Source organism: Sardina pilchardus, chromosome 12, assembly GCF_963854185.1.
Source record: "Sardina pilchardus chromosome 12, fSarPil1.1, whole genome shotgun sequence".
NCBI lineage: Eukaryota > Metazoa > Chordata > Actinopteri > Clupeiformes > Clupeidae > Sardina > Sardina pilchardus.
In genome coordinates, this window is record NC_085005.1 from 8,521,441 (window position 1) to 8,531,329 (window position 9,889).

Genomic DNA, 9,889 nt, shown 5'->3' on the forward strand with positions numbered 1-9,889 from the left:
AATATTTTTGAACAAGCCATAAACAAAAACATTTTGTCCCAAAAATCTATATCATATGGTGTGACCCTAAATTATGTTTTTTAAATGTGCAATTGTGTGGAGACCTTTAGGGATAGGGGGTCGTTCCTCATTCAGGAAGTATAATAACTTCTCAGAAGGACATTGAAAGTTTACGTGTTGAGTTATCTCTCATATTTCTTTCAACAAATCAAGTATTTCCAGCACTCCTATCTCAGTTCCACTTTTCGCTGTCTTTTGGTGTGACCCATTTTTCAGGAAAATTTCAAAAGTAAATAGTTTTTTGGTCAAAATTACCTTTACATCTATGTTACCATGTTAAAGTGAGCATATGATTTTGGTCCTAGCATGTAGCCTCAAGACTCATTGTTCTGCTAAGTACATGAAACCTCATATGGAGTGACCCCATATCATATGGTGTGATGGGGTTTTTCTGTCACACCATATGATTTATTTGTCACACTATATGATATAATCTGTATTTTCCTACATAAATAATGTTTTTTTCAAACATATGTTTAATTAATAGTTTAGTGTTATACATATTTTAACATATTTAACATTTTGTTAACATTTATTATTTAATATGTGGCACCTATTACCCAAGTGCTATACAATATCTGGTGGAATTCTGTTTTACAAAGTTCTGAGTTTTTAACAGTGATCCTTTATGTGATATATTTGTCTTAAACTGTGATTTATTGTTTGTGAAATGCATATATTCACATTTTTGCGTTAACAGATTGTTATTTGGTGTAATTTATCATATGGTGTGACACCATATCATTTGGTGTGACATCAAGAAACATCAAGAAATTATGAAAATAAAAAGGCTTTCGGAGTCTAAATCATACAAATCTGAATGTAACAGATAGGAAATAGGGTCAGCAAACATTGTATGCATTTAATTTCTTTTGTATCAAGATATGTCCAAATTAATATGAAGTTTATTGAAAGATTAGGGACAAATGCCTTACTTTGTGTATTGATGAATAAATATACTGTAAAATATAATACTTTTCCACAAGGAAATGCTAGATCTTGATGAAGTAAAGATAGAAGATTATGATACACTGACTCACATAAAAAAATATATACCCCATCATAGTTTTACACACAATAACTTTCATGTCACACCATATGATAATTTTAGTCACTAACACAAGACATTAGTGAATAAATATGAATTCCAATACAAATTCTAAAAGATCATACATATTTTGGGAATGGGAGAGTTAGTACAACATAACTAAGTGATTTCCATGCATAATATCTGAATTTTTTTTCAAAACCTTTTTTTCGGCCTAAAACGTCAACCACCCATTTATGTTTCTAACAAGCTGGCGGTGAGTTAATGTCCGGTACACTGCAAGTCTGGTTGCAATATGTCTGTTTATGCAGAATTTGTAATTTGTCTTGAAAAGCTGTCACCGTATGCTTCGATAATTACTGGCCTTGAAGTTAAAACCCCAGCAGTCCGTCAATTAAAGTGTCCATCTCAAAACACAGTTGTCACAGACGTGTGAAAATGGGTTCCACCCATCTCTGCTGAGACGAGAGGAAACAATAAAGTGGACACTGTTAAGTCTCTTAAATCAATTAGATAAATAGTTTTGCCTATAGACATCACTTCACATTGATGCTCTAATGGTATAGTGTCTATGTGATGGAGGTTATCGTTAATGAAGGTTTACAATTACATGTGTGTGTGTGTGTGTGTGTGTGTGTGTGTGTGTGTGTGTGTGTGTGTGTGTATGCATGCCGTGTCATATATGCGTGTTGTTTCATGTATGCCTGTGGAGTGTCATTCCTGGACACTGAGTGTTAAGTGATGTGAAGTGCAGCAGTCAGCTGTTTGTGTGTGTGTGTGTGTGTGTGTGTGTGTGTGTGTGTGTGTGTGTGTGTGTGTGTGTGTGTGTGTGTGTGTGTGTGTGTGTGTGTGTGTGTGTGTGTGTGTGTGTGTGTGTGTGTGTGTGTGTGTGTGTGTGTGTGTGTGTGTGTGTGTGTGTGTGTGTGTGTGTCACCTCTGCCAAGGCTCCAAAACAGTATTGCAGCACAGGACACCAATCTCTAGAGATAGAGCTCTCTCTCTCTCTCTCTGTCTATGTATTTATAACTGTGCACGTATGAACGTGTGGCTATTGATCACAGTCACATGTCTTCTTTTTTATTATTGATCAGTGAGGAGATCTGTGGACAAGGGACAACCCACCCTCTTGACTCGGGCAACTAAGAGGCCCATCTAGAGAGGAAAGAAGCATTATAGAGAGATAAAGGCAGGCTGATGGAGTGATAGAGTGCTAAAGAAGAACAAGATTGTCATGAAAAGAGATGAAAAAGAAAGGAGCGAGAGAGAGAGAGAGAGAGAGAGAGAGAGAGAGAGAGAGAGAGAGAGAGAGAGAGAGAGAGAGAGAACCTGTCCTTTGGCAGCACTCAGTGACTCAGCTCCTCCAGGCTTTGGATCAGACTGGTGTACTGGAGCATCTATGATCCAAACACATGGGCTACAATGACAGACGTTTATGTCCATGCACATCTGTGCCTATGCATGGGAGTGTGTTTGTGTGTGTGTGTGTGTGTGTGTGTGTCGGTGTGTTTCCCTGACCACGCATATGATCTCTGCCAGACTGGATTGCTCAGTCCATGCACGCCGTAGTCTTAAGAAACAGAGTGACTGAGAATGGGGGAGGTAATCTCTTCTTAAGACTGCTGTATCCATCTGGGGAAGCCATCTGCTCCGACTAACCTACACAGAGAGAGAGAGAGAGAGAGAGAGAGAGAGTTGGAAAGGGAGAGATACAGTCATTATCTCCTCAGTTTATTTGCATAGGTATACAAGTCAAAGGTCATGATGTATTCATCTGTGTTTGCCTGTGTATGTATGGAAGAAAGGTCTACTGCACATTGATCGAAGCTTTAGTTATTTAAGCTAATACGTTTTTACCAAAAACAAACATAAACTAGCATGTATGGATTTGGGGTCAACAACAGTTTTATATAACTAGCCTACATAACTACCTTGTGGGCCTACACTCTCAGTTGGCCGCTAGCTCACCGCTACAGTTAGCTGTTAGCCCCAGTGTGGCCTGTTGCACTTAACAAGGGAGATCTCTGGAAGCTAGCCAGTGAGATAGCATCAGGTGCTAAGCTAACTGGCGGGCCTGTGGGAAAGCCCTGTGTGATTTCTGATCTGGCGTATTAGCGGCTCAGTGTTTCACTAGTGGCTAATTGGTTTAGTGAGGGGGAACCGCTGCCACTGGGCGTCTGGATGTTTGTGGGCGAGAAGGGGGGTGGAGTGGGAGCACAGCCTCAGCCAATCAGAGAAGTCTTTGAGGTAAACAGAAGGCAGGAGTCAGAGGAATCAGAAGGCTGAAGAACAGGAGTCAGGAAGGGAGAGGAATGTGGAAGAAGTGCATGATGGGAATGTGAGTTTTTTAGAATGTGTAGTAGAGTATGATGGACCTGGAAATAAACATACACGATACTACACACAGCCCTTTCCCTTCTCTCTTTCTTTCTCACTTGTACACCCCCCCCCCCTCCACACACACACACACTCTGAATTATTTTGCCCAGGTCTTTATGTGGAGTCGGTAGAAAACTCCCTCAGGTTGGTGTCAAACTCCCTGCCGAAGTGGGCGGGTTTCATTACAGATGGCAGCAGAGATAGCGACGCTAGAGATGGCCATCAAGGCAGCTGGCCAGAGGAATGTGTGTGTGCTGCTCTTGGCTGTGAAGGCTCACCATACTGTGGCGTTCACACAGCAAGACATCAGATAAGGCAGTATCATAAGAGAAAAGAGAGATCAGTCTGGTCTGCCAACTCCTCCTCCACGTCGATGCTAAGCACACACACACACACACACACACACACACACACACACACACACACACACACACATACGTAGACACACACACACACTCGCATGCATAAGTACACGTCAAACATCCTTCTCAACTTGCGCCACTAATCAACAGCCCTTCAAGACCTCTGCTTATGCCAGCCAAGACCAAGCATTCCAGAGAGGCACACACTTGAATACACACACGCACACACATTCTGTTGACATGCACATGCACGTTCTCAATCAAGCAGACACGCATTCGCACACAAGCGCTGATCTGTGTGTGTGTCTGTATGTGTGACTTGGTATGTTATGTGTGTGTGTGTGTGCACACGCTTAAAAGTGCGCACAAAGTGAGAATGTGGAAAATGTAGAAAAAGATTGGTGTGTGTGTGTGTGCGTGTGCGTGTGTGTGTTCACTGGTGTGTGGAGAGAGAGTGAGAGGATGGAATGTTATGTGGGATCATGTGATGTGCTGTAAGAGCTCGCTGTAGTACTGATGACTTGAAAGGATGCACAAATCAAATCAGAGGAAGTGAGATCGCAGGAAGCAGGCTGACTGGACGGCCAATCGAGTTTTCCCGTCTGTGTCAGTGGGTGGGGGCGGGGGGGTCATTGGGTGAGAATCAGTGGTCAGTGGATCTCATTTCTGTTATTGACCTTTCACCCCTGACATTTGCACTGTGTCCCCAGTGGAGGTCAGCTCAGCTGCCCATAGCTCACACCTGTTAAGATGGCTTGGACCTCCCAGGCTCAGGGGTGTGTGTGTGTGTGTGTCTGTGTTTCAGTGTGCATTTGCGTGTTTGTGGACTTGGGTGTGCATGCTTGAGAGCTTTGTTTTCAGTAGGGCAAGTTAGTACCTGGGTGTGAGAGAACTGAATGTGTGAAGGGTGTGTGTGTGTGTGTGTGTGTGTGTGTGTGTGTGTTTGGGAGAAAAGCATACACACATTACAGCACTTTATGGTTTTGTATAATCAAGAAAGAATGAAAATACAGTGAGATCACTGACATTCCATTACACTCAGGTCTGCAAAAGTGGTATTTGTGGTCATATTTGTGTGTACATGTTTACATGTTTGAGTGATTTGTGTGTGTGTGTGTGTGTGTGTGTGTGTGTGTGTGTGTGTCTGTGTGTAGGTTGGTAGGTATAATGTGCGTTTTTGTGCCCATTTGAAACAAAACCTGGTAGCTGTTATGCAAGCACTAGCTCTTGACAGCTGATCAGGCATATGTTGAGCCCACACACACACACACACACACAAACACACACACACATGCATGTGATGAGTCAGGCTGGAGAGGTACTATAAACTACACACTTTCACTGCTGGCCCTCCCTGTAAATCACCTGTCACACCCAGTCACCTTTTCACCACCCTGCAACAGCCTCGGAGTTGAGTCATGGCCGACTCCATTGTCTCGCCGTGAATTAATAAGCGCCAGCTTTGACCTTTGTTGTGCAAGTTCTGAATGTCATTCGAGAAGGCTTGATTGATAGAGCAAGTGTTGAATTAAAGTTGGGGATATCACATTTTCCTTTTTTCTCTTTTCTTTCAATCATTTTTTTTCTTTCATCTATGTGGTGTTCCAGTGTGGAGTACATGAGGCCTATGTCTCAGGGACTGGGTTCGGTCTAGTAAATGTGGAGAGCCATACTGAATGTGGAGGTTATGATGATGTTTCAGAGCTAGAAATAAGAGTTGTTTTTTATGTTTGTCTGTTTCAGGGATATCAAGCCAGACAACATCCTGATGGACGTGAATGGCCACATACGATTGGCTGATTTTGGCTCGTGCCTCAAGCTAATGGATGATGGGACTGTGAGTTCAGAACTATCTTTTAAAACACAGCGCAAACACACACACACCCACACACCCACACAAACACACACACACACACACACACACACACACACACACACACACACACACACACACACACACACACACAAGCACAAAGCACGCACGCACGCACAAGCACAAATATACCCACACATAAAGATGCAAACACACAGACATACACAATAAAAAAATAGCATAATTACATACAAAAATTGCACTAAAACATGGCTTCCATTTTCCACAAATAAAGCCTAACTCTGCGCCCACTGTTGCTCCGTGTCCTCCATCCCAGGTGCAGTCGTCGGTTGCGGTGGGCACGCCGGACTACATCTCCCCGGAGATCCTGCAGGCCATGGAGGACGGGAAGGGCAAGTACGGCCCCGAGTGCGACTGGTGGTCCCTGGGCGTGTGCATGTACGAGATGCTCTACGGAGAGACGCCCTTTTACGCCGAGTCGCTAGTGGAGACCTACGGCAAGATCATGAACCACAAGGTCCGCAATTCACCAGAGCTCACTACACGAGTGCATGTCCTTAAACCAAGTGAACACTCACTGGTGGTTATATCATTTTAGCATGTCTTACCAAACGATTGTGTTGCTTATATCTTGTCATCCCATGGAGACATGAAATACTCTTCTCTGATTGGCTCTAACTACTGTACCAACCGTTGTCAGGACCAAAGAAAGTAGTTCTAGTACAACAAGCTGCTCCAGACAGGTTTTTTTTGGCTGAGGAAACTCCAACTGTTCCAAACGTCTTTTTTTTTTTTTTTGCTGGAGGAACCCCCACTCTGCTGTGCGTCATGGAGTTCTTTGCCTCCGTCTCGTCTGTTAACTTCGTAGGGACTCCTTGGTGGCCGTTAACCCTTACAAATGCTCTGTTGTCATCACTGGCATAAACGATTATATTTACAGGAAGTCAGTGCTGCTAAATCGTGATTCCGGACTAATGGTTCGGTAGTAAAGAACAATGAAGTTGAAACGCATTAAGATTGAAAAGGTTATACGTTCCTTCAAGTTTATTCACCCGGCACTTGCTCTACTGGATCAACACGTTGGTGTTGGTTTGGATTAAGATGTCATACTGTAATGTGTGGCAACTAATGATAAAGAAATATGTCACTGAATGGAACTTGGACACGATTGGATGCAAATGAGAATATGCTAGCAAGCCACAGATATACTTCAACTAGTGTGCTAGCAAGCCACAAATATACTTCAACTAGTGTGCTAGCAAGCCATAGATAATATACTTCAACTAGTGTGCTAGCAAGCCACAAATAGGCTATACTTCAACTAGTGTGCTAGCAAGCCACAAATGTACTTCAACTGATGTGCTAGCAAGCCACAGATACACTTCAACTGGTGTGCTAGCAAGCCATAGATATACTTCAACTAGTGTGCTAGCAAGCCACAGATATACTTCAATCAGTGTGCTAGAAGTCACAGATAGGCTATACTTCAACTCTTCATGATTAATCATTCATTCATTCATTATCTTGTCTTTATGATTCATCAGAATTATCTTGTCTTTTAGTTCCTTCTTTCTCTCTCTCATTTTGTTTAATTTTTTCTCTCTTTCTGTCTTTCTTTTCCTCTCTCTCAGGAGCGGTTCCAGTTCCCCATTCAGGTGTCGGACGTGTCGGAGGATGCCAAGGACCTGATGCGCCGTCTCATCTGTAGCCGAGAGCACCGACTGGGCCAGAACGGCATCCTGGACTTCAAGCAGCACCCGTTCTTCGCAGGCATCGACTGGGACAACATCCGCTCCTGCGAGGCCCCCTACATCCCCGAAGTCAGCAGCCCCACCGACACCTCCAACTTCGACGTGGATGACGACTGCCTCAAGAACTCGGTGAGTGTGTGTGTCGGTTGCTTTATGTGAGTGTGGATGATGGCTGCTTCTTTCACCGAGTGTGTCTTGGTGAGCGTGTGTGTGTGTCTATGTGTAAATGTGTGGAGGTGTGAGGTGGATGAATATTGTATTATGAACTCAACTGCTATGATAAGACATCACGAAGAAGAATGAGAAAACATAGTTCCTTGATATTTTCACCCACACAATAAATCTTGTTCATTTCTTCTTAGACTTTTTTACTGCAAAGCACAAATATCTTGGACTAAAGAGCAAAATCTTTTGAATGCATAATTAAACGCAGGATCGTGACTTAAGTCTAGAAACTGTTGTGGTTGACAAAAAGCTCTTGAAATACCTCAGGGATTTTAACATGTTTGTGTGTGTGTCTGTGTGTTTGTGTGGATGTGTATGTCTCTGTGTGTGTGTGCGTGTGTGTGTGCTTTACGCGCACGTGTGTGTATGTGTGTGTTCAGGAGACGTTGCCACCTCCCTCACACACCGCCTTCCCCGGTCACCACTTTCCTTTCGTGGGCTTCACGTACACCAGCAAATGGTGAGTATGCTCTTATGTGTGTGTGTGTGTGTGTGTGTGTCTGTGTGTGTGTCTGTGTGTCTGTCTGTCTGTCTGTCTGTCTGTCTGTCTGTCTCTGTAAGTGTGTCCATGTTTGTGACAAACAGTGAGTGTGTGTGTCTGTCTGTCCGTCTGTCTTTGTCTTTCTATGTGTGTGTGTGTGTGTGTATCTGTACGTGTGTACGTCCCTGTAAGTGTGTCCATGTTTGTGACATAAACAGTGAGTTGAACTAGGGCAGCAGAGTGCTGATGGATGTGGATCATCTTTATCTTGTTTCCCCCCTGGTGAAGCCGCCCTCTCGCACGCTCATCAGACGGCCCCCAGCTCCTTCTGCAGGAGTCAGCTGTTAGCATTGATCCGGCCCGTTGTCTCCGCTGAAGGCGGCCCTCATGAGGGCCTCTTTGATGTTCACATAACTCGTGTCCCATTACTGACCATTCTGATTTATCATAAGGGCTCTCTCGCCTCTGGGAGACTCGGCCAAGTCATAAAAGGAACTTTTTTATTGTTTCGTACGGCAGGATTAGGCATGTGTCAGGCTAAGACAAACGCAACACGGCGTTAAAAGGCCACTGTAATTGATTTGGCCTGATTAAGTCTGTTTCGGTATGGTGAGTTTGGCTCTGAGGACCAGGTATTATTGCATAATACCATTTTAACTGTGTTATCTCTCCCCCCCTCCTCTCTCTCTCTCTTTCTCTCTCTTTTTCTCCCTCTCTCTGTTTCTCTGTTTCTCTCTCTCTTTACTTCTCTGTCTGTCTGTCTTTACTTCTCTGTTTCTCTCTCTCCGTTTCTCTGTATCTCTCTCTCCATCTCTCTCTCTGGTTCTCTGTCTCTCTCTCTCTCTCTCTCTCCCTCTCTCTCCATCTCTCTATCTGTCTCTCTCTCTCTCTCTCTCTCTCTCCCTCTCTCTCTAGCACCCTGTCTGACCGTGGCTGTCTGCGTGAGTGTGGAGGTGGAGGTGGAGGTGGTGGTGGTGGTGGTGGTGGGGGTGGTGGTGCCCCTGCTCAGTCCCCCCTGGACGCGACGGTGCAGCGCAGCCTGGAGGAGAGCCTGGCCTCAGAGGCCTACGAGAGGAGGATCCGCCGGCTGGAGCAGGAGAAGCTGGAGCTCAGCCGCAAGCTGCAGGGTAACACACATACAGTACACGCACACACACACACACATACACACACACACACACACGCACACATACACACACACATACATACACAACACACACACATACGCACGCACACATGCAAGCACCTGCGCGCACACACACATAGGATACAGTATACACAGGCAAGCAGCCATACACACACACACACACACACACACACACACACACACACACACACACACACACACGCACACACGCACGCGCACACAAGGACACACAATATATACACTTGGAAACACATACACAGGCAAGCAGCCATACACGCATGCACGCACACACACACACATACACAAGGACATACATACACATGGCAAGCAGCCAGACACACACACACACACACGGACATACAGTATACACATGAAAACATATACACAGGCAGCACACACACACACACAAACACACACACACACCACACACGGACATGTGTTTGTAACAGCGCATCTGTCGTCCCTGTCCTCTCAGAGTCCACCCAGACAGTGCAGGCCCCCAGTACCCCAACTCGGACGCTCCGCCTGGCAACAACAACAGAGAGGTGGAGATCAGGAGCCTCAAGAGCGAGATCGACCTCCTCAAGAAACAGATCGAAGGTCAG

General features: G+C 44.7%; 1 protein-coding gene across 1 annotated transcript in view; it reads left to right on the forward strand.

The window, feature by feature from the left end:
* Positions 1-9,889, forward strand: part of cdc42bpab (CDC42 binding protein kinase alpha (DMPK-like) b) — a 71,033-nt gene that overhangs the window by 27,400 nt on the left and 33,744 nt on the right. The window contains 7 exon segments of the mRNA XM_062550401.1: positions 5,590-5,683; positions 5,997-6,197; positions 7,312-7,560; positions 8,037-8,116; positions 9,053-9,264; positions 9,760-9,780; positions 9,783-9,884. Coding sequence (XP_062406385.1) covers positions 5,590-5,683; positions 5,997-6,197; positions 7,312-7,560; positions 8,037-8,116; positions 9,053-9,264; positions 9,760-9,780; positions 9,783-9,884 — 959 coding nt within the window.